Source organism: Camelus bactrianus, chromosome 3, assembly GCF_048773025.1.
Source record: "Camelus bactrianus isolate YW-2024 breed Bactrian camel chromosome 3, ASM4877302v1, whole genome shotgun sequence".
Taxonomy (NCBI): domain Eukaryota; kingdom Metazoa; phylum Chordata; class Mammalia; order Artiodactyla; family Camelidae; genus Camelus; species Camelus bactrianus.
Genome location: NC_133541.1, coordinates 60708697 through 60731525, shown reverse-complemented (window position 1 = coordinate 60731525; position 22829 = coordinate 60708697). Strand labels below are relative to the sequence as shown.

The window sequence follows — 22829 nt, the reverse complement described above, 5'->3', positions numbered from 1 at the left end:
AAAATTATTGTAATAACCTCCTAGTAAGTTTGAGTTACGTAAACTAGAAATACTAATTACAACTTAATATGTGTATTGCACTTTTTATTAATTTAAAAATGCTGTGCACTACACTTAGATTTGCTTTGTTTTTATGTCCTGTTTTCTGGAAAACTATTCAGATTTTCATTAGTTTTTCACTTCCTTCCAAAGGGCACTTGTAGGTAAACATGTTATAAAATCAAAATGGATGTTGTAGTCAAATTTTATTGAAATTCGGATCTTGTAAAGATGGTTGTGTTTAACTTCCACAAAGTCATTTGTGGTTTTTCCTGAACTTTTCCTTCTGCAGCAAAGTTCTGTTTTCATTAACTACACACTATTTTAAAGTAGAAGATGGTGGTGAAAGATCAGTCTGTGTTACCTTTGGATTTTTTTTCTTTGTGAAAGCAATGGCAGTCTTGATTGTAACAGAAAATTATCTGGAATTTGGACTCGAAACAGGTAATAATTTCATATTTGATAAGTTTTTAAAATTAGATTTGAGGTGTATATTCTGTAATGTTCTAAGTAATTAACTTTTATTATTATCTTTTTTAAGCTTAATTTTTTGTTACCTTTTTCCAAAAATAGTTTCCTCCCTTTTTTCCTTACAGTTAAATAAATTTCTCTAATGCTGAAGTTTACTCACATAGGTAAAGATGCAAATTTTAATGCAAATTTTATGCACACTCATGGAATATACAGATATCAAAGGGATGTTTTCAAAGACTATTTCTCCTAATAACTAAATTTTATTGCATTATGGCATACTAATTAGCACATGAAAGAGCTAAGCTAGTCACTTCAAAATTTAAGATGCTCTGTTTTCTAACATTTTATTTCCAAAGATTCTGTATTTTGTCCCTGTGATAAGAGTAAATTTTTTTTCCCCTACAGGGTTTACAAATTTTTCAGACAGTGCGATGCAGTTTCTTGAAAAGCAAGGTTTAGAATCTCAGTAAGTTTTTTTTTAAATTAAGCATTCAAATTTAAATCTTTCCATTTTTAGTAGAATAGCATTTACTATAAATAGTTCTTTGTTTTTAATCAGTGAAAAGAGTTTTTTTAAAATAGGACTATCACTTTTAGCAATGTCCTTACTCATGATTTTTATATTTGTATACAGTTAGTATCTTACATAGAATTCTTACTTGAATCTGCTTATTTGACTTAATTCCTCTTTCACCAGAGATTAAACTAAATTTTAATGATTCATATTATTTTCTGTGTTGAAAATATAGATTGGGTTGTTACAGATCTGGCTTAAGAGATGCCTGATTTACTTTATACTTCACCAGAATCCATTATAGATGATTGAATAAGAGCAGTCTTTTTGTAAAAGTTTACTTTGTATTATTGTTATTATTGTGGCTTATAAAGTATTTGACTAAAAGAAAGGAAATTTCTAGAAAGTTAACTTCAAAAATTTATCAGCTTTTTAAAAAATTTTGTTTTTAGGGGTCCTGTTTCAAAGCTTACTTTCAAATTTTTCCTGGCTATTTTCTGTTCACTCATTGGGGCTTTTTTGACATTTCCTGGATTACGTCTGGCTCAAATGCATCTGGATGCCCTGAATTTGGCAACAGAAAAAATTACACAGTAAGCGGAAAATGTACATAAGCACATGCAGATAAATATATGTTTTCCATCTTAATGAAGGTATATTATTGTAATGAAATCATAAATTATTGTATTGAAAATTAATGAATAACCATTTGATGTTACACTACTTCCTCTTTCTACTTTAAGCAAGTTTCTTTTATTTACTTCTAAATTTTAAGTCTGATGTAAAAAAATTACTAAATTTCTGAATTACTTAATTTCTGTTAAAATGAAAATATCAATATTTATGTTAGGTCTTTTGAACTGAGATCAGTGTTTTTGATAATGTAACCTACCGCTAATATAAGCATCTGTGGAAATTTCTTTAAATCAGAATATTTTAGTTTAAAATATTCATTTAAATCTTATATAAATCATTTTATTTAAAAACTTTTGTGTTTATTTTAAATTTTTTTCTGAAAGTAAATCTGTATACATAAGAAATGTTTGTATTATTGATCTGTTTGTAAGATTCTTGTTAAAATAATACATTATTTTATTTTGGGATTGTTCATACTATACAGTGTTAGATGCCGTAGCTTAGTTGTAACCACCAAAATCTATTTAGTTCTCAAATGGAGAAATCATATTTGAATCTCTGCATAGAGTTGTTCAGAGCCCATTTTTGTAGTTGTCACAGATTTTTTGTTGTTGTTGATGTAGGCACCTGGGCAGAGCGACAGATTTTTGTCTTCTTCAGTTCATATCCAGATCCAAATTTCCATCTCCTCTTTTTGTTTTGCAGTAGAAGCCCAAGTCGAGAATATTTCATTTTGATACGTGTATTTATAGTCATTAAGTTTCTCTGAGTAATCATAGTTCCTAACATTCCTGCTCTTTAAAACCCTATATTTAATGACGATGATTCTCTAGTTTTTTCATGTTCTTATCTCTTTTACCAATGTCGTTTTCCTTTATTTTAATTTTGAAAGTCTTTTTGTTTTTTTCCTTACCTCTGTTTTTTCTACATACGCTTTGTGTGTGTGTTTACTTATTCTCACCTCCCAGTACACACTCCTTCATCCCTCTTTTTTCTGCTCCTTTTACTCAGCATGCTTTTGGCTACATCCCGCCTTTCTCCCACCATCCGTCTCTCTAATGGCCTCTTTTAAAACAAAACCTGGTTCTCCCCCTCCTCTCTACACACACACTTCAGTCCACTAACCCCAGTGTTATGATTTAAATAAGCTGAAAGGGTGGGTGGAGGGGAGCCCTTCACCAGCTACTGAAACCGCTGTGGGTTGCTCCTTGATACTAGTGTTCCCTAGCAACACTGCATACCTAATACTGCTGCTTTCTTCCCCCGCACCCGATGGTTTACCCAGGCTGTGGGATGAAAGAATCACTTTATAAAAAACATTTAGAGCATTTGATGTGGTGGTTTGGGATTGGGAGTGAGGGCACATTTTAGTTTCCTCTTCTGTTAAAAAATGGCTTCTTTTTAAGATTTTTCCCTTTGGGGATTTGGAGTTTTGTTTTCAGTGTACTGCAACACCACCCCCCTCCCATTGTGTTGTAGCACTGTGCCCTTGATACAGGGTGTGGGCATGCCAGTTCTGTTGTGAGAGTAGTAAGACTGGCACAAAGAGCAACATTCTCCTCACCCCCATTACCAGACAGTAGTGATTGTTCCACTGCCAGAGCTTAGAACCAGAGTTCTACCTTCCCTGTAAAGTGTTCATGGTTTCCTGACCCGGCCCTGTTTCTCAAGCCAATCACTATCCAATTTGCACTGTAGTGATAGTTTAAAGTGTGTGTAGGGGGTGGGGGGTGGTAATTTAAACCCTCCAGTTTAGCTTACCAGCGTAGTTAATAACAAAAGCAGTACATAGTAATAAAATAGTTTGAAGAATTTGTCTTTCTGAAATAACAACTCTTTACCAGTCATCTGCCTCTGTAGGGTACAAACTTGGGACAATTAGCAGTGAAGTTACAACTCACACCTGAAACCTTTTGCTGTATTAGATATACTGCCTTGTAGGAATAATGTAAATTTCCTTGGCTTGTATAGGATAGGGAAATTAATTTCAGATATGTTCATAATACTCCAAGAAGAAATAAGAATATGTGGGTCATGTATGATTTTAACAGCATAATTAAAACTTTATACATGATTATTACATGTTGAAAGTTTCCTCAGTTATAAGTTGTTGCAGTAAGTTACATCTGCCTGTATCTTCTAATTATGGACCTTGCTAATCACTCTTTTACTTGTAAATAATGAGAAGGTACGTTGTTTCATCTGGACTGAAAATTATCAAAAGATGACTCCTATACTGTAAATCCATTGGATTCATTGACTGTGTAGAGTTAGAGAATCATTTAAGTACCAGTCTGTTAAATCCAGGGATATGGTAGGGGGTTGTTAAAGAACACTGGAATAGAAGTGAACAGATTGAGATTTTAGTGCTGGATCTCCCTCTAGCCTGTGATATTGCCATGAGTAAATGATTTAACTTTCCTTGATCTGAATATTCTCATCTGAGAAATTAAGGTAATGAGGTATTTTTGTAAGGGCTCAAATCACTGTTAAGTGATTATGATATATATATAAAAAAAAATGGTGACAATAGTACCTTAACATAGAATACTGAAAGTAAGTTCCTACCTTCATTTTTTAAGTCCTAAGTTTCTGTAGTTTATTAGTGTATTTTGTTTCTGGATTTTTATTTTTATTTCTTACATACTTTCAGAACATTACTGCATATCAACTTCTTGGCACCTTTATTTATGGTTCTGCTCTGGGTAAAACCAATCACCAAAGACTACATTATGAACCCACCATTGGGTAAAGAAAGTGTCCCTTTGTAAGTATGGGTATTTGGGGGCTCATTTTTATTTCATTATATAATTAAAACTTTTAAAAAAATTTTACTTACTATTTTTAATTTTTTTAATGATAATATTAGGACACTATCTTTTTAAAACATTAATAAAAATGATGGAAAATGTATTATAAAGTTGAAACTATACATCATCATTTAATCTTATTGTGATCTTCATTAATGAATGTGAATGATTATTACTTTGCACTAATATTATCTTGTATGCTTGTAAGTTTTTCTGCTTTTTCACTTAATGTCCAGTTGTTATCTGATATTTTTCTTTTTTCATTGTGCCAGTTTTTGAGACACTGTGCATTTCTGTTATTTTTTTTTCCTTAATTCTGAAAATTGTGGAAGAAAAAAATGAGCAGTATAAATGGAAATTCATATGTTAACCCCTTAAGGCTTGTTAACATCTTCCATATTTACTTCACCCTTTTTTTGGTTTTGTCTTTGATAAAGTAGTTTTTCAAGTAAGTTAAAGGCATAGCATTTTTACCCTAAGAACTTTAGTATGCATCTCTAAAAAATAGAAACAATTTATTAAAAAGTAGTAATAACTGTACTTGATATATTAACTTGTTAGTCTTATGGAACTATATTAGAGTAATAGAAGGATTTAGACAGAGTTGGTTCAAACCCCAGTTCTGATCCTCACTGAAACTGTCACTTCAGGGAGATTATTTAACATCACTGAATCTCTTTTTCCCCATCTGGAAAATGAAGATAATAGTATCTACTGCACAAAGTTATTATTGGAATTAAATGAAAGAACACATGTAATGCAGACAGCTGGAAGTCAGTGCTTAATAAATGTTCCTTTCACTGCTTTGCCTCATCAAAATTAAAATAGAAAACCTTGACTAGTCATTGATTTCACAATATGCTTTTTGTACTATGCATTTCTTTTAGATCTTTGTGTAAATTTGTCTTGAAGTAAGTATATATTCGGTGATGACCATAGCTTTTTTTTTTTTAAGACTTAATCTTATTGAACTAGGGAAGTATACATTGGAGTTGTAACATTTTTTTCCCCATGCAAGTAAGCCCTAATGGTAATTTTAATTTGACAGATTGACTGAGTATTTAAAAATAATCCTAAGGATCCTGGGGTTCTAGACTAAATCTCAGAGAAACTTTCTGCCTCATATCTTTAATGCTGAAAGCATTCCTAGTCCTTCCTTGAAGTTTGATCAGAGAAGTTGGATTTTATACTCCTGTAATTATGTTTTCTGATTTTATATTTGCCTTAGTTTAATGGAGAAAACAAGGAAACGAGCATTTATGATGCATCTGTCATACACAGTTACTATGCTAGGTATTAATACTTTACATAGTTCATCTCATTCATTCTTAAAGTAATTATTTATGATTGCTGTCTTTATCCCATTTTATAAATGAAAGAATAGATTCAGAAGATGAATAATCTGGCTAAGGTTATTCAGCCAGATCTGGTATATGTAAAGCATTTAATAGTTATACCAACATTTGCTTCCCACTTACAGCCTACTAAACTATGTGCAGGTTAGTAGTGAATACCATGCTTAAAGGAAGTGGGAATAAGGAATTTTCCCCTTGGTTTATTAAACTATAGGAAAAATTTGTACATGAAGACATAGGATCCTCTTCCTATTGTTTTGTTTCCCTTTCCCCATTCCCTTTCCTGACCTTCATAAACAGTTCAAACAAAATTAGTCCTATCTCTGCTCCATTTTATTCTTTTTCATTTGTCTGATCATTAAGTGACTAGACAGGTGATTTTTAATTTTTGTTTGAAATCCAAAGTTCATGTGGTAGATTGAGAAAGAATGGCTGCCCCATCAATCAAAGAGAATGAGATGAAGAAGGCAGCAAGTGACAGGTTCTGTCACATGAATTAAATGGTTTATCAAAAGGTCTTTATTTGTATTGAGAAGCAAAAGTGGTTATAATGCAGTTTCAACCTGGAAATGTATTTAAACTCATCCATCCATGTGTTCTGCTTGGGCATCAAAAAACTAAAATGTGGGCAGATACCATGTGCTTGTAACTTTGTAAGAAGAAAACCAAAAGAGAACATACACAGTGAAACCTCAGATGTCTTCAGGAATTTGGGAAAATTTCTTCTGCCTCTGCTTTACCTATATATTTTATCCCATCTCAGACTCTTTCCTGCCATACCCTATCATATCAACTCACTAAACCCTTACGAAGTTAATTAAATAATTTGAATTCAAAGGCACTATTTAATTAGGACTATTATCTAAGTCCTGAACTCCTCATAAACTGAGCAAATTTTTTTTGATTCACTGCCTTATTCCATTGCTTTCATTTCTATTACCCATCCTCCTCAAAGTACGTGTAATTGCCATCTTCAGGACACTACCAGTCAAGCCTCCTTGTTGCAGTACTCAAGAGAGCACAGTATTGTCTATCAGCCCCGAGAAGGGTGCAAGGCTGTGGATGATCTTGCATCTTGTGTACTGTCAGTCTCGCATGACTGATGCCTTAATGTCATTGTTCATTATTGTGTAAATATGTTGATAAAAAGTTACTCTTTTATGCTTCCTAACCAACAGTGTTTTTCTATTGGAATGTTATGTCCACGTTCACTCATGACCTTGTAAAAAGGAAACCAAAAGAGAATGTAATAAAGCCTTTGTTTCATCCTATTTCTGACCTCTATTTCATAAATATTTCAAACAGAATTGTACATTTTAACATCTTCTCTGCCTTTTCTGTTTCCTGTACTGTTCTTCAACTTTATTTCCCCAGGCAACTTCTCCTATGTTGTAGTTGTAGATCCTTTCCTAGGTGCTTACGCTGGACAGAAGGAAGGGATGATAATGGAACCTATTTTGAGGAGATTGTAGGTTTTTTGTTTTTTAATCTCTTCCTGCACTTGTTCTTCTGTATAGCCATCCATTCTACCCTCATGGTCTTAAGAATTTTAGGGAGACCCTTGTAAGTTCCAGATCCTGTCTGGCAGATCACTCTGCAAATTTCAACAGTCACATATTAAGTGCCTGATACATGCTAGAGATTGAGTTGGGCATGGTCTAGACAGTATTTTCGAATACAATGTTATTATCCTTTATCAAAGCAGAAACTATGGTCTTTCAAAAACATTAAACCCCAAAAGGACATAAGAAATTACCTCTTCTTTCTAAAGTCCTTTAAGGAACATCTGATTTTGTCATAATATTTCAGAATTCTTGATTTTCCCCTCATCCCAGTCAGAAACTCAGCAGAGTGAAAGATTCTACTCAGATATTTATATGATCAGACAAAGCTGTAGCCAGAAATAGATGGGGTTTTGACTTTATAGTTCCACAATCTCCTGTGATTTCCTTCATTCTTTCTCCCAGTCTCCAGTTTAAGAGCATCTTTTCATTTTACAGCCATTTTTACCCCCGCTATGGAGGAGAGTAGGTAGAGAAAAGAATCCCAAGAATTGCTCTGTTTTTTCCTTCTAGTGCTACTTTATTTTCGTGATGCATTTATCTATCTGGTTCTTTTATGCAAGTGTTAGTATCATATAGGTATGTCTGCAATAGGGTGAGATACTTTTGTTTTATATCTCCAACTGTAGCTAAGTGTAGATTTCCTCATATGATGAACGTTAACACATACAACTAGCTTGCTAGCATATTTTGGTCTTTGAGAGCACCATATCAACTTTTTGATCTGTAGAATGACAGAAGCTACATTCGATACTCTGCGACTTTGGTTAATAATCCTGCTGTGTGCTTTGCGGTTGGCCATGATGCGTAGTCATCTGCAAGCTTACTTAAACTTAGCCCAGAAATGTGTGGATCAGATGAAGAAAGAAGCAGGGCGAATAAGTACAGTTGAGCTACAGAAAATGGTAAGTTTTATACTGTAGTCAAAATGAAAAAATAGCAAATACTAAATTGTAAGAATAAAAGCACTTGGTTTCCTTCAGTAGTAATTTCATCCCATAGTATTCTTTTTACAAATAAATGGGATAATCTTAAAATGGTTGATACCAGAGACCTTGATCTTATTTTGGTGCTAAGTGAAGAAAGGGTCTCAGTTCCCCTTCTTGCCTTAAGTATTTTAGTGTGATTCAGTTTGGGTAGCAAAGCTCGGATATATCTCCTGTTGCTAAGTGGGGCCCCCACCAATTGATTTGAAAGACATCATAATTAATTGTATAGCCTTTATGACCTAAAAAGTAGGAAATACTAATTTTAGTGACTAAATTTATTTCTTTTAACATTATTCCAAGTACTGGAACATGAAATATAAATATTTAACTTAATGGGGGTTCCAGAGAAGGAAAGTGCTAGGAATCCATCCACCATTATAATGGACTAGACCTATAACTTGATCATATCTTTTTTTTAAGAAATGTGTTCAGTCCTCTGTTTTTTACTCTTGAAATTTCATAGTTGGAAGCGTCTATCAAGATTCAAACAACTTTTTATGTTTTACCTTTTATGTATTGTAATACTCTGTAATTCTACCTCAGTTGAATGTAAATGGAGATATAGTGTTTTTGTTTATGAGGGGTTTATGCTCTCATGACTCTGCCCATTACTGTTACTTAGTTTGATGTTTTAGGTGTCTGTCTTTAGAGATTTTAGCATTTTGTTTTATATTTGAAATGGTAAGTAAATATATACCATTTGAATTTTAGTGGTTATTTTTTCTAACTTGTATTTATCACTTAACTGTTTTTAAGTGATTTATTTTAATATTGTCATATTTAAAAAAAACTGAACCTTTCTGAAGTCAGTTTGGGGGCACTTATAATGAAATACAAGCTTAATTACTGTTTAGCTTCCTTGCCATGAAAGGATTACTTATTTCTTAAGCAATTCAGTTTCACAATTATTTGAAAGTTTAATGCATTCATAACATGTCAGCTGTATTAGAAACTTAAAAATGTTGTTGGTTGCAGGTCGCTCGAGTCTTTTATTACCTTTGTGTCATTGCACTGCAGTATGTGGCTCCTCTAGTAATGCTGCTTCACACAACTCTGCTTTTGAAAACACTAGGTAGGCGTACACTGGCAACTGGGAAACACGTTTTACTTTCTGCCTATATTAATGCTTTTTGTGGCGCAGGTACAAGGTCAGTAGTAGAGCATGTGCTCAGCATGCACAAAGTCCTGGGTTCAATGCGCAGTAGCTCCATTAAAAAAATAATAATGCTTTTTGTTACCTACAAAGAAATATACCTTTTAAAATTGTTTCTCTCTTTAAAAATTTTAAAAGGAAACATGAGAAACTTTGAATGGTAGAAGTTGAGTCATCATCTTGATTTGGAAAATTCAGACCTGTACAGTTCTATAACTTTATGCTTCATTTAGAAGAACTGTTTGCTAAAGGTTAATTCTGAATAACTTGAGTGAGCACTATTGATCTTAGTTAATTTGTGATATGAGAATGATTTAAGATTTTGTTAGTGTGTGACATTTAAATTATTACAAGATACTTATAAACATGTGAATTACAGAATACTTGGTGACTTCTACCTTAGATAACTTATGCTGATAAAGATTTCTCAGAGGAAGAACAAAGTTCTCCCATAAGTCTGTTCACTAAGCTCTCAAGCCCCTATGATGGTGTTACTCAAGAACTATCCATTGCTGTATTGATCATTTCCCTTTGCTTAGATCAATCTGTCAGTGTGGGTTTTAGAAATCCAAAGAAACTAAAAACATAATTTGGGTGGGCTTGGAAGAAACCATAGAGCTCGTGATAGATGTAAATGTCCTTCAGGAATCTATGGAACATAAAGGAGTAGCTTAATTGTAAATTATGTGACTCATATCCTATCCAACATAGGAAAGTATATGATGAAAGAAAAACATTTCTGGAAGCTATTAATAGTCTCTCACATTGAAATCATAGTTTCTGAGAAAGAAATTTATTCTGATATTCTAGAGGTAGAAAAGATTCTAGGAAGTTATTGAATCTGTCTCTGTCATTCCAGTAGAGGTAGTTGATTAATGGATTATACAAGGAAAAAAAATTTTTTTTATATTTTTACCAGATTTCAGCCCAGTTAATTAAAAGTAAATTAGATTTGTAGTTTTTATGTGTACTTTTACTGATAAAGTTAAATAGTAGTTCAGTCAAGTTAAGTGAATTTTTCCTAGGTAGATAGAAAGATTATTATTTTATATTATTTTTAATGTAAAATAATTTGTTGTGCCACTAAACTTCTTACTCTTAATTTCAAATATAAGTTAAAGGATTTTTTTTTTTAATAAGAAGCTTTGGAATTAGTTACTCATGAAGTTTTATTTGTGTCTTAAATTTTCTAGGTAATCATTCCTGGGGGATTTATCCAGAATCTGTCTCCACCTTGCCAGTGCATAATAGTCTACCCTCCAATTCTCTTTACTCTGAATTACCATCTGGTGATGAGAAGGTGAAGGTAACTGTTACACAAATAACAGTGGCACTGAACAGCTTGAAAAACATTTTCACTCCTCTGCTTTTTCGAGGACTTCTGTCCTTTCTGACCTGGTGGATTGCTGCTTGTCTCTTTTCTACAAGCCTTTTTGGGCTTTTCTATCACCAGTATCTGACTGTGGCATGAACCTCAATTAACAAAAAAGGATATCCAAGTCACACTTTGAATTCAAATATCTGTGCCCTCGAAGGGCTGACAACCAGAAGAAAACAAATACAAAGGAGAAAAAAAAAGCATATCAGAGTACCTTGTTTTAAATACTTCCTCTGTATTCTCAGGGTGAATTAATGATATTAATATTTAAAATTACAGAGTAGATTGTTAACTGCTTTACTGTGGCATTGGAATTTTAATTCCTTGTGTTAGCAGAGGTAAGAGGGCGATCTACAAGTGTAATACTTCTGACTACCTTGGTTTACAGACACCTCCAGCAGTCTTTGAAGCTTCTCATGTGACTCCAGTTATTGATTGATTGCTCTTTATGGTATTAAGGTACTGTTAATATTTGTAGTGGCTGCCTGTAGAACAATCTTCAAACTGAGCCATGCTTCAGGGGAGGGAAAGGAGCTAAAGTACTTCTGTTGGTGATATGCCAGTCACTCTTTAAACAACAACAGTAAAATCCAACAGAAAGGAAGAAATAGCTACTGTATATTACAGTAAAAAAAAAACTGCGTAATTATTTTAAATTTAATGGAGATGTACTTGCTTAATATCTACAAGTACTGCTACTTGAGAGTAGCAAGAATATTGTTTTTAAATATATTCTGTCCATCTCGAGGGATCTTTTAAAATGATTGGCTATATGAAGATGTGCAATCTTGCCATTAGGTTTGGATCTCTCATATTTTATTTTATTCTATGATCCTAAATATAGTTTTCTTTTTAATAGTCTAAAGATATTTATCAATATTGATCAGACTTTTAAAAAATTACTTTGTAATCCTGCTGACTACCTGTATGTATTGTATATATATATTATATATTAAATATATAATATATTGAGATTATTAAAGATGAAAATATTGGATTCTTATAATATTTTAAGTTGCTGACTGTATGTTAAAATGTGATTGAATGAGATGTATTTGTATTGAGAAATTTTCTTTCTTTCTAGAATGAGATTAAAATACATTTTGAAAGTTCATCAGAGCAGGCAATTTATTTGTGTTACCTATGTGTAAGAGTACTTCAGATTTTATAAATATTTAGGTGAAAAGAAAAATTCTTTTTCTGTCATTTAGAAAATTCAGGACCTTTTCAACTGTTAGACAGATCTAACAGTATCATTTAAACCCATGTTAAATAGGACTTGTTTTAAGTTTGTAGTGTTTAGAATTAGAAATACTAAATTTTATTTTATAGGATAGAAATTGAGATAATTTGAATGAAAAATTCAAATATATGTAAAAGAGTAAAAAAATTTTTGATGCTTTTTACATTGGGAATGAATATAAGAGATAAATAGGGTTTTTTTATTCCCCCCTCAAATGAATAGAATTCAGGTAAATATTCTTTAATATAAGTGTTTTGAGAGGCTATATATTACATTTCAATGCTGTTATCACTAATGAAAGCAATTTCGAAATTCTTTTGGAATTACTTTCAAGGCTTGTGGTTCACATTCATTTGAATAATCTCAATATAGCAAATTCCAGTCTTCTAGTACAGATTAAATATTTTGGAAATAGTTGATATTTTAAATAAGACTGAGTAATAAGGTAAGTAATTAAGTTGGATAAAACTCTTTGGTTGAAATGAATTATGAATATAGCATAGTGATAGTTCATGTGTATTTCCAAAAGAAGCATTCCAAATATAAGATGTATCAGCATCACTAAAGTAAGTGTCTTATAACAAGATTACGGCAAAGTGTGATATTTATTTTGTGTGTGACAAAAATTCCCTCATGATGGACCTGAAAAATAATCTCACCTGGTATTTGTAACCATTCTTATTAAAAAGCTAAATTGTGAAAATTTTAATTCAAATTATTATTTTGAGCTTCAAAAATTTTTCAGTGGAGTAACATTGGGGGAAGGGAATAGAATTCATTATTGGATGGAATAACATGTATTTCTAAAATTCTCCCTAAATATACTATGAACTTGCACAAACTGCTTGTTAATTTAAGTAATGGGTTTGGTTTAGGTTTTTTTGCCCTTTCAAAGCAAATTTTAAGAGAATGATGGTTACTGCTACTAACTGGTTTATTTAAGCACGTGATTTTTGTACTAAGAATTAGTTCTTTAAGTGCAAAAAGGCTTGTACTTTATGTAATAAACCAAGTAATATTTTTTAAAAATTGAGATATAATTGGCATATAAAGTTGGATTCGTTTTAGGTGTACAACATAATGATTTTTAATACATGTATGTATTGCAAAATGATTGCAAATAGTATTTTTGAATATGCTAAATTAGGCCAGTGAAATTCTTTTATTTTTTACAATGGACTCTAGTCAGTAAAAATACTTCAAAGATCAGTTATTTTTATTTTATATTTTTGCCAAATTAACTAAGAACCCTTATAATCATGCTTCCTATGATTTGTAGAATGTTACTTGACAATTTGTTGATTCCTGCCCCCACCCCCCGACCGTTGTAAAAATTAGAGCTCAATTCTCCCTCCAACCTCCGTTGATTGGTTTGAAATGAAAAGCGTATAATTTTATCTTAACATTTTATGCATTTTGATTATCTTTGGTATTTTCCTTAGAATTTCAGTAGCAATGCACTAATGACCAACACATCTAAGCAGTATAGGCTCATTGTCTTATTGTTTCTGATATAAATATCATTGGCAAAATAGAGACATTTCTTCTTGAGTTATGATTCAGAAGAGATATTCATCCATTAATGGAATTGACAGGTCCAGGAAGCAATAAGTAGAATTCATTATGTAATCTATAATTGGAACTTCACTGGGTAGATTTTATTCTTTCAAGTGGAAGATTAAATTCTCAGTATTGCAAAGCATAGGGTCTCAGCATTCTCTGAATTCATACACACTTTCTGAGCCATCTCATAATTGAAAATGGTCTATCATGGTATATGGCTCTATTTAGCAAAATAAAACTAAGTGATATTTGAACGTGGACCATCCTGTGTCTTCACAGAGCTTTAGGTGGATTAAAGAATCAGATTTAAACACACTTTCGATTCTCGAGCTTGAACCAGGTGTCTCAAATCGTCATACAATCTCATGTTTTAAATCCCATTCGTCCAAGTACGTGTATAGCTGAGCTGGTTATATGCCATGAAAACTCTAACAGGGACATTAAGAATGATTTTAAAAAAGCTAAGTCAACCTTTCCCTTCTTTAAAATGGTAAACATTTAACTTATTTTTGTTCCCGACAGAAAGGAAAAACCAGATGTAGCCTATTCATATGCTCATCTTTTGTTACCATCAGACTCCTTTTTAGCTACAAACTATTACATTGGATGGGCCTACCTTTAATGATTTGTACGATGCATATTTTTCTATCCCATTGTTAAGTTTTTTGTTTGTTTTACTTTTTTTTCTTGTCACTCCTTATATGTAGTTATTCTCCTTTCTTCTGTTTGGCGAAAGACTACTCATTTTATTAAATGAAGTAGCAAGAATGTTTTGTGGCAAGAATGTTAATCCAAGAATCAAGAAACATTTCTTCTCTTCCCATTTCTGTCTGCAACTAGCCATTTTTTGCACTTATTAGGCATTTAACCTATACTAATTAAGTAAAACTGAATTGTCACTATTGGCCACAATTTTATAATATGTAAAATACTTTGCATTAAATTTATGGCTATATATTTCTAAATTTAATATTGATTCCTCTTTGTATTAGCATGAGAAAAGTGAATAGCTATTTTTGGCTTCAGGAGTGTTAGAGGACATGTTAGAGGACGTTTTTTTGTTAGTTGAAAATGATTTTACAGAGAATATTTTCTCCAAGAATATTTTGGTTTGTACTCATTTAATTATTTGTTGAATAAATATGTATTTAGCGCCTATATACTATTTCAGAAGCTGCCCTATATACAGCAGTGGACAAAACGTTAAAATCCCCGCCCTCCAGGAGCTTAGAGTCTAGTGGGGAGGTGCAGACACTAAACAAGGATGAGTATGAATCCATGTGTAGGATATGTTGGACAGTGATGAATCTAATGAGCAGGGGTGACAGAATCAGGGAAGGGGGAATATGATATTGAAGGGTAGGGATAAAGTTATCATTTTAAATGGAGCATCAAGGGAAATCCTCACTGAGAAGATGATTTCTGAGTAATGATTGAAGGAAATGAGTACCATTGTAGTGCATTTTCATACATCACTGTAGTTAATTGGTCAACAGAACATCTTGATTGCTTGGACTTTGCTAAGTGTGAGGTCAGTAAAGAAATTTTTTAAAAGATGGACAGTATTATATATTCCCCTTTTCAGTTGGTGCACATGAAGGATTAAGGCCATTCAACTAAATGCTGCTTGTTTACTAATGAACTAAAACATGCAACAAATATAATCTCCCAAGTCCATTTTTTATAATTTTTCTGTCAAGTGCTTTTTAACTTAATTTGGACATTTTTACATGTTATTCAGTAGAACTTTTAAAGACTCAAAGGATTTCAAAACAGTTGAAGATGTGTCCATTTGGCAGACAGTATGATGTGTCTACATGGCAGATAAATTTTACTCATAGGTCTTTAATCTGTCATATAATGTATTACAGAGGTAGTTATGTAAAGGGTAATGTAAGGAAAGATAAATTTGGATTAATAACATCTTATCAAAATGTATAGCAATCTATACAAAAATTAGCTTTAACATTATTTAATTTAGAATGCATTTTCTCCCTATAATTCTACAGTGAAACAATTTATACTTATGAAAAGGAAATTCCAAAAGACCAAACAAATGAAACCATGTGAGTAGGATTACATTAAATAAGTAGCAATGAAAAGACATAGGAATTACTGTAATTGTGTTTTATTTACTCTACATAAATATACTTACTTGTCCTTTCATTTCTATTTTTAACAATTCCTTAGAGCATGAAATGTAATTTTTTTCCCACATATTTAGATTTCTGCCATTGTGGTAGATGGTCTGTGTACCTGTTCTGGATAAGTGGCTGATGTCTAAAGTTGATAGTCTGTCAATTTAATAGTCTGTTGAAACTGAGTATCAACATTAGAGAAATAATTGAATTATAGTAATAAATATAAGGATTTAACTCAAAATGTTTTAATCATTAAAACTTTTTTTAATTTAGTAAAATTTTAAAAGCAACATTGCAACAGTAGAGAAAGCAGTTATTTCAACTATTGGCATTAGACTAATTGTATATCCATATTTTTAAAAAATGAGCCTCAATCCCTATCTCATACTACACACAAAAATTAATTCAAGAAGGATAGTATATGTTATTGTAAAAGGAAAAACCATAAAAATTTTAGAGGAAATCATAAGAGACTAGTTTAATAATTAAAGGAGTAGACAAAGGTTTCTTAGGATACAAAAAAAAAGCCATAGAATTTATTTTAATGATAAAATAGATTTCATAGAAATTTAAAGTTTCTACTCATCAAAAAACCTGTTAAGAAAATAGACATATCATAGCTTGATAAAATACTTGCAAAACATGAGACAAAGAGCTAATTTTCAAGATACATAAAAAATTTTCAAAAAAAATTAAAGAATAGGCAAGAAATTTAAATGGGTAATTCACAGTTAACCAAAAAGCATATGTAAAAGTGCTTAACTTCTAGCAATGTTATTATGATGATCCTTGTTATAGGTTCTTACATTTCTTGCACTGAGTTCATTGGGGTTCTTAGATCATTAGGTTTTTATCTCAGATTGAGTTAAAGACTGACTAAATTTTCCATCCTGAAGAAAGTAGTAGAAATGCAGTTGTAATGTATTATTGGATTTTACAGTAATTTTTTGATTGCTCCTTCTTCAGAAGAAAGTGTTGAAAGAAAAGAGTGTTAGATCTTTAAAAGTTAGGACGGTTGCATGAAATGTTAAGTAATAGCACTACTTAGGTCAAGCACGAAAGGCTTTTCAATTACATGATCAGAAATATGGAGTAAACTTAATAATACTTTGCCTTTTTAAGTGTTGATTCTACTTGGAAGTATTAAAGTTCTTAGCGGAAATAGTGGATTGCAGTTTTAGCATTTTAAGTGGAAGAGTACTGACTAGTCTTGTCACTTTATTGGAGAATTTGGAAGTACCATGTTTGTAATTGTTCAGCTGGCTTATAAAATGAGAAAAATTTTTGTCTGTTATTTAAAAAACTGATTATGTCCCACAACTCATTGACACTCTTGATTTTCTCCCAGTCCTCCCTGCCACCGTCCTGCCCGCCCCCGCCATTTCATTTTGAATAGTTTTTATTGCTGTTATCTTGAAGTTCACTACTTTTTTTTCCGATATCTAATCTGGTGTTTAACTCATCCAGTGTATTTTTTATGTCATATATATATATTTAATCTCCAGAGGTTCAATTTAGGTCTTTTTTTTTTTTCTCCATGTCTCTGACATACTCATACTCTCTTAAACATATAGAATATAGTTATAATAGCTGATTCAGTGTCCTTGCCTACTCATGTTATCTTCATGTCACTTTGGAACTTGTGTCTACTGATTGATTTTTCTTCTCATTGTGGTTTACATTCCTGAAAATCTTCTGACTGGATGCCAGGCACTGCATTTTGCGTTGTTGGGTAGTGGATATTTTTGTTTTTCTTTATTTCTGAGCTTTGTTCTGGAATGCAGCTAAGTTACTAGTAAACCTCAGAGACAATTTTCTTTTAAGGCTTGCTTTTAAGGTGAGAGCAGCCTTTCACTGAGTGTTAATTTTTACCCATTACTGAGGAAATACCGCCTTCTGAGTATACCATCAATGCTCCATGCTTTGCAAAGTTTTCTCATTTTGGCTGATGGGAACATGAACTATTCCACCCCTCTTTGAGTCTTGAGGATTTTCTGCCTGTTCCTTTCTGGTGGTTCTTTCCCCAGTTTTGGATCATTTCCTCAAATGCGTCCATTGATCGGAACTCAGCTGAAGATGTAAAGGAACTCTTTGCAGCTCTCGTTTCTGGGAACTCTTCTCTGATTTCTAGTTGCCTCACTGGATTCTCACAAGTCACAGAGACCGCTGGGCTGAGTTTAGGTTTTTCCCCTCCCCAGCTCTGTGGCTTGAATGCTTCAGTCAGTAATCTGGAGCAGAGTTCACCTCATAATTTTTCTTCTCTCAGGGATCACCTGTCCCATGCTGCCTGTTCAGTATCTGAAAACTATTGTTTCACGTATCTTGTTCAGTTTTTCAGTTCTGTAAAATGGAAGAGTACACATGCTCCCTGTTAACCTCACCTTGGCTGGAAGTGGAAGGCCCCGGTTTCTGAGTTTTAATTTTTTACTGGGGACTTTTTGTTTCCCCCAAGATTCTGTTCAGAGACAGCCTTCCATTCATGTAGTATTTTAAAAGATGTGTCTCTCAACATCATTTGTCATTAGGGAAATGCTTGTTAAAACCACAGTGAGATACCATGATGTACCCACTGAAATGGCTGAAATTAAAAACTCTGGCACCACAAAATGGAGACAAGACTATGAAGCAACTGGAGCTTTCATGCTTTGTGACTCAGCTGCACTGGAAATGACACAACCCCTTTACTAAAGGTTGTGTTTTTTTTTTTTTTTTATAAAACTAAAGGCATAGCTACCCAACAAATCAGCAAATTTACACTTAAGTGTTTACCCAAGAGAAATAAAAACACATTCACAAAAAAGCTTGTTAAGAATATTCATAGCAGCTTTGTTCAGCCCAGGGATCCATCAGTAGTAGAACAGATGAACACATTGGTATATGTGTGCAATGGCATACCGCTCAGCTGAGTAATGAGTAGTAATACCTGCCTAGTGACTTCCTTACCAAGAGTGCAGTATGGAAGGGGGGAAAAGAGCTAACTTAACAGTGGACAGACCTGACAAGCATCACCTTAGCCAACTGATCAAGGTTAACATCAATGACTAGTTAATAGTATGTACCCTTAATATAATATAATGTGATGAGAATGGCTTACTACCTCTGTGGTCTTCCTCCCTAAAATCCCTAACTCTAATCATAAGAAGATAACACAAATTCCAAATGAGGGCCATTCTACAAAATACCTGACCAGTATGTCTCAGAGCTTTTCAAGAATACCAAACACAAGGAAATTTTGAGGAACTGTTAGAGCCAAGAGGAGACTAAGGAGACATAATGACTAAATGAAATGTGATATCCTAGATGGGGCCCTGGAAGAGAAAAAGGACATTAGATAAAAGCTAAGAAAATCTGAACAAAGTATAGACTTTAGATAATAACAATGTACAGTACTGGTTCATTAATTGAGATAAAATACCATACTAATGTCAGATGGTAACAATAGGAGCAACTGGCTATGGGGAATGCAGAGCTCTCTGTAATATCTTTGCAATTTTTCTGTAAATCTAAAACTTCTAAAATCTAAGTTTATTTAACAACATGTAAATATTAGATTCCAGGAATGCCAAGTAAGAACAGCTCATAGTTGGGTTTCTGAATGTAACGGACAATGTAATATGTTTTTCATGAAGCTACATGGATACAGTTTAAAAGACTTATAAAAAATAAGATTGTTTCTAGAGTTTGCGACGTTAAAATATCTTTTGCTTTGAAATGATGCTAATACTAGATTTGGTCTGCTACTTACACTACTACAATGAAAAGTTTATTAGTGAAATAAATGAATGCATAAATGAGCATTCAATGAAATAAAAAGTCTGAGAGCCATAGACTTTACCAGTTCAGTTCCTGAAAAGTCTCACAGACATTTGCTCTTCCTCCTGGGTAGAGCCAAAATACTGTTGTTTTATGGTGTTTCTCTTACATCTGCCTCAGCATATTTTTAAGAGTCTACATGGGTTTCTGATACTTTCTGGCACTCTTGAGCAAAGGAGATAAAAGCAGAAGAACCAAATAGAATAAAAGCAAAGATTCTCACAGTTTCATCTGACATCCCGTGGTGAAAGGTAATGCCAGTGTCTTCCAACGTTCAGAATCCAAGAAAAGAGCTCTTATCAACGAAGTAGAAAATGAAGACTGAAGAGTATGGCACCTCAGGACAATGGACTCAGAAGGTGAGTGGTAGAAATCTCTCCATAATGAAGCCCAAAAAGGTTAATCCTGGGGTCTTATTGCAGGTTTTAGGGTGGAGTGAGCTGGGGTTTTTTCCTTCCTAGATTACATGGGTCGAAAACTCCACTGACTAATCTTTTGAGGTTATCTGAAAATAATCTAAACCCCCATCAACTATTACAGCTGCTGTTAGCTTGTGTGGTAACAGTTAACATTAAAAAAGCAGGACAAGTTTTCAAGTGTTCTCATTATTAGTCATACCTCTGTGAACTCGGTGTATGTTTTAGTGATGTGTATCCATTATTCAGATGTGCATTTGTTTGCCCAGCAAACGTTTAGTAGTTACCATTTGCCACTGTGATGTGTGCTGTGCATATAAATGTGAGCAAGACAGCCTTTGCCTTAAAGTGGCTTCTAATCTATTTGAGAGACATGATTGCCATACAGTATGGTAAATGCTTTGTTAAGGATTAATGTAAGTTTGATTTTTAGGCAAAACTTAGTGAAGGACAAAAGCTGCCTTGAAAGTTGGAGTTTGTGAGGCTGAATGGCTAAATGTTAAAATCAAAATGTTATGGGATATCAATATTCATAATGTAAAGAGCAATCAAGGCAGAGACTTCAAATCTAGCAGTTGGAATAATATTGAAAAGAAAAGATGTATTCTAGAATGACATATATGGAGATAACAATATGAAACATTATTTAAGCCACTGTTGTAGAAGTCTGGGAATCTGAATTATAAATTTGCTTTGAGCAGGAATGCTTATAAGATGAAGGAAAAAAATAGATGATCTGTCTCAGAATTCCTTTCCTAAAACTTTTTTTGTCTAATTTATCAGTTTTGTTTATTTTATTTTTATTTTTAAATTGAGGTAACATTGGTTTATATATTACGTTGCATATTTATATACCATATCTTTATTCATCCATCAGTGGGTGCTTAGGCTGTTCTCATATCTTGACTGTTGTAAATAATGCTGTGATGAACATAGGGATGCACATATCTTTTCAAACCAGTGTTTCTGTGTTATTTGGATAAAAACCCAGAAGAGGAATAGCTGGGCCATGTGGTAGTTCTGTTCTCAAATTTTTTCGTGACAACCCTGCATGGAAGGCATCGTTACCCTCCTAATACAGCAGAGGAAACAGGGCCACATGAGGTGGAAGGGCTGGGACTGGAATCAGTCTTTCCTTCCCTAGATCCTTTCACCTGCACATTCTTACCTACAAGGTAGCCCTAATTATCATCAGTCTGGTGGTTACGGACAGAAACTGGACAAAAGAACCATTTCTAACAGAGGAACTTTTTGAAGTAGCTTCCAGGGACCCTAGAAGTTAGGCCAGTTTTTAGGAAACTGCCCCCAAAGACCACATAGTAAGAGGATAACTATTAAAATAATAATTCTGTAAGCCTCCTGAGAGATATGGCAGCTTCCCTAGGCCTGATTTTTCTCCGATAACTGGGAAAGTGGTAAACAGATTTGGCATGTGGAAGGAGCTGATTGGAAGGATGAAGACCTTACATCTAGTTGGGTGAGTCTGGAGGGCTATCTAGGAAAGCAAAGACACTGATTCCACTCCCAGCCCTTCCACTTCATGTGGTCCCATTTCCTCTGCTTTATTAGGATGATAATGATGCCTTCCATGCAGGGTTGTCACAAAACTAAAATTGAAATGATCGATGACGGATGCACAGAAGATCAGGGCTTCATAATCTGAGGTACATGAACGGCCTTGAGAAGGCAGGATGCTCAACAAACTCCTTAAAATTTCATGCAAATATTCCTGTGTAAATATTTTGAGGAGAAATTAGTTCATAACTTTCATCAAATTCTCAAAGAGATCTGTGACTAAAAGTAGATTAAGAATCATTGAGATAGGAGCTCATTTCTGTTTGAGAATGAGTTGCAAAGGGGAAAGTCTGAAATTCTCTAGACTAGCCATCAAAAAGTAAAAGAGCTTGGGCAGAGGAGAGTGAGGTTATAGAGGAGAAATAATCAAGTTGACACTGAGTAAAGTAATTCCATATTTCTGAGTACTCAGCGCTATTCGTACTTTATAAATACATTTCTCTGATGAAAAGAGTATAAAATGTTTTGCTCTTTTTCATGCCATGAGAATAGGGCTGATATCTTTTCAGTGTAAGTAGTTAAAAATAAAACAATGGAGTGGAACTTTAAAAACTAAAACATAGTCCTGGCCCTACATCTTAAAAATTATGTGAATTTGAGCAAGTCATTTGCCTCAGTTTTCCTGAGTGTAAAATAGTAGAGGTAAACTACTTCCTAACTATCATGCTTAAAAATTAACTAGTAAGTGAAAATATGTTGAATTCCTTTGAGAGAAGGAGCTATTTAAAAATCTAGATGCTATAGCATAGTTTCCTTTTGAAATTTAATGTAGTCTTTATACCTTTTAGCAATAATGATACCTCCAATTCATTTTAATCATTTATTGAAGAGCTTAAATTATTGGTATCTGTACTTTAAAGCTCTGTGGCGTTGGTGGTGGGCATCATAAATAATCAGTTTCTTTGCATGTCTGGTGGTTTTTACAGGGTTGTATCATACCAGTGGTATCCAATTGTCAGAGTCCAAAATCTCGATGCCCCACAGCACACACACTCATTCACCCAGCACCCAGCAAATCCTAAGCATCGTTGCATCCTTAGCATAAAGATCACCTTCTTAGAGGGGACCTTCTTTCAATCTCTACAGTTCGACAGCTTCCTCTCTTGCTCTTAAAATGACTGGTTCAACTCTTGATTTCCCTGCCAGGCTATAAGCACTAAGTGGCAGG

General features: G+C 33.3%; 1 protein-coding gene across 4 annotated transcripts in view; it reads left to right on the top strand.

Moving 5' to 3' along the window:
• Positions 1-12024, top strand: part of TMEM161B (transmembrane protein 161B) — a 66463-nt gene extending 54439 nt beyond the window's left edge. For 3 of the 4 annotated variants that reach the window (XM_010962412.3, XM_010962413.3, XM_045522211.2), the window contains 7 exons: positions 332-483; positions 919-979; positions 1480-1620; positions 4317-4430; positions 8121-8295; positions 9355-9451; positions 10726-12024. In XM_010962412.3, the coding sequence (XP_010960714.1) occupies positions 332-483; positions 919-979; positions 1480-1620; positions 4317-4430; positions 8121-8295; positions 9355-9451; positions 10726-11003 (1018 nt within the window). In that variant the 3' untranslated portion in view covers positions 11004-12024. The remainder of the gene's footprint in view (positions 1-331; positions 484-918; positions 980-1479; positions 1621-4316; positions 4431-8120; positions 8296-9354; positions 9452-10725) is intronic. The other variant, XM_045522212.2, reaches the window with a different exon arrangement.
• Positions 12025-22829: the final 10805 nt, after the last annotated feature.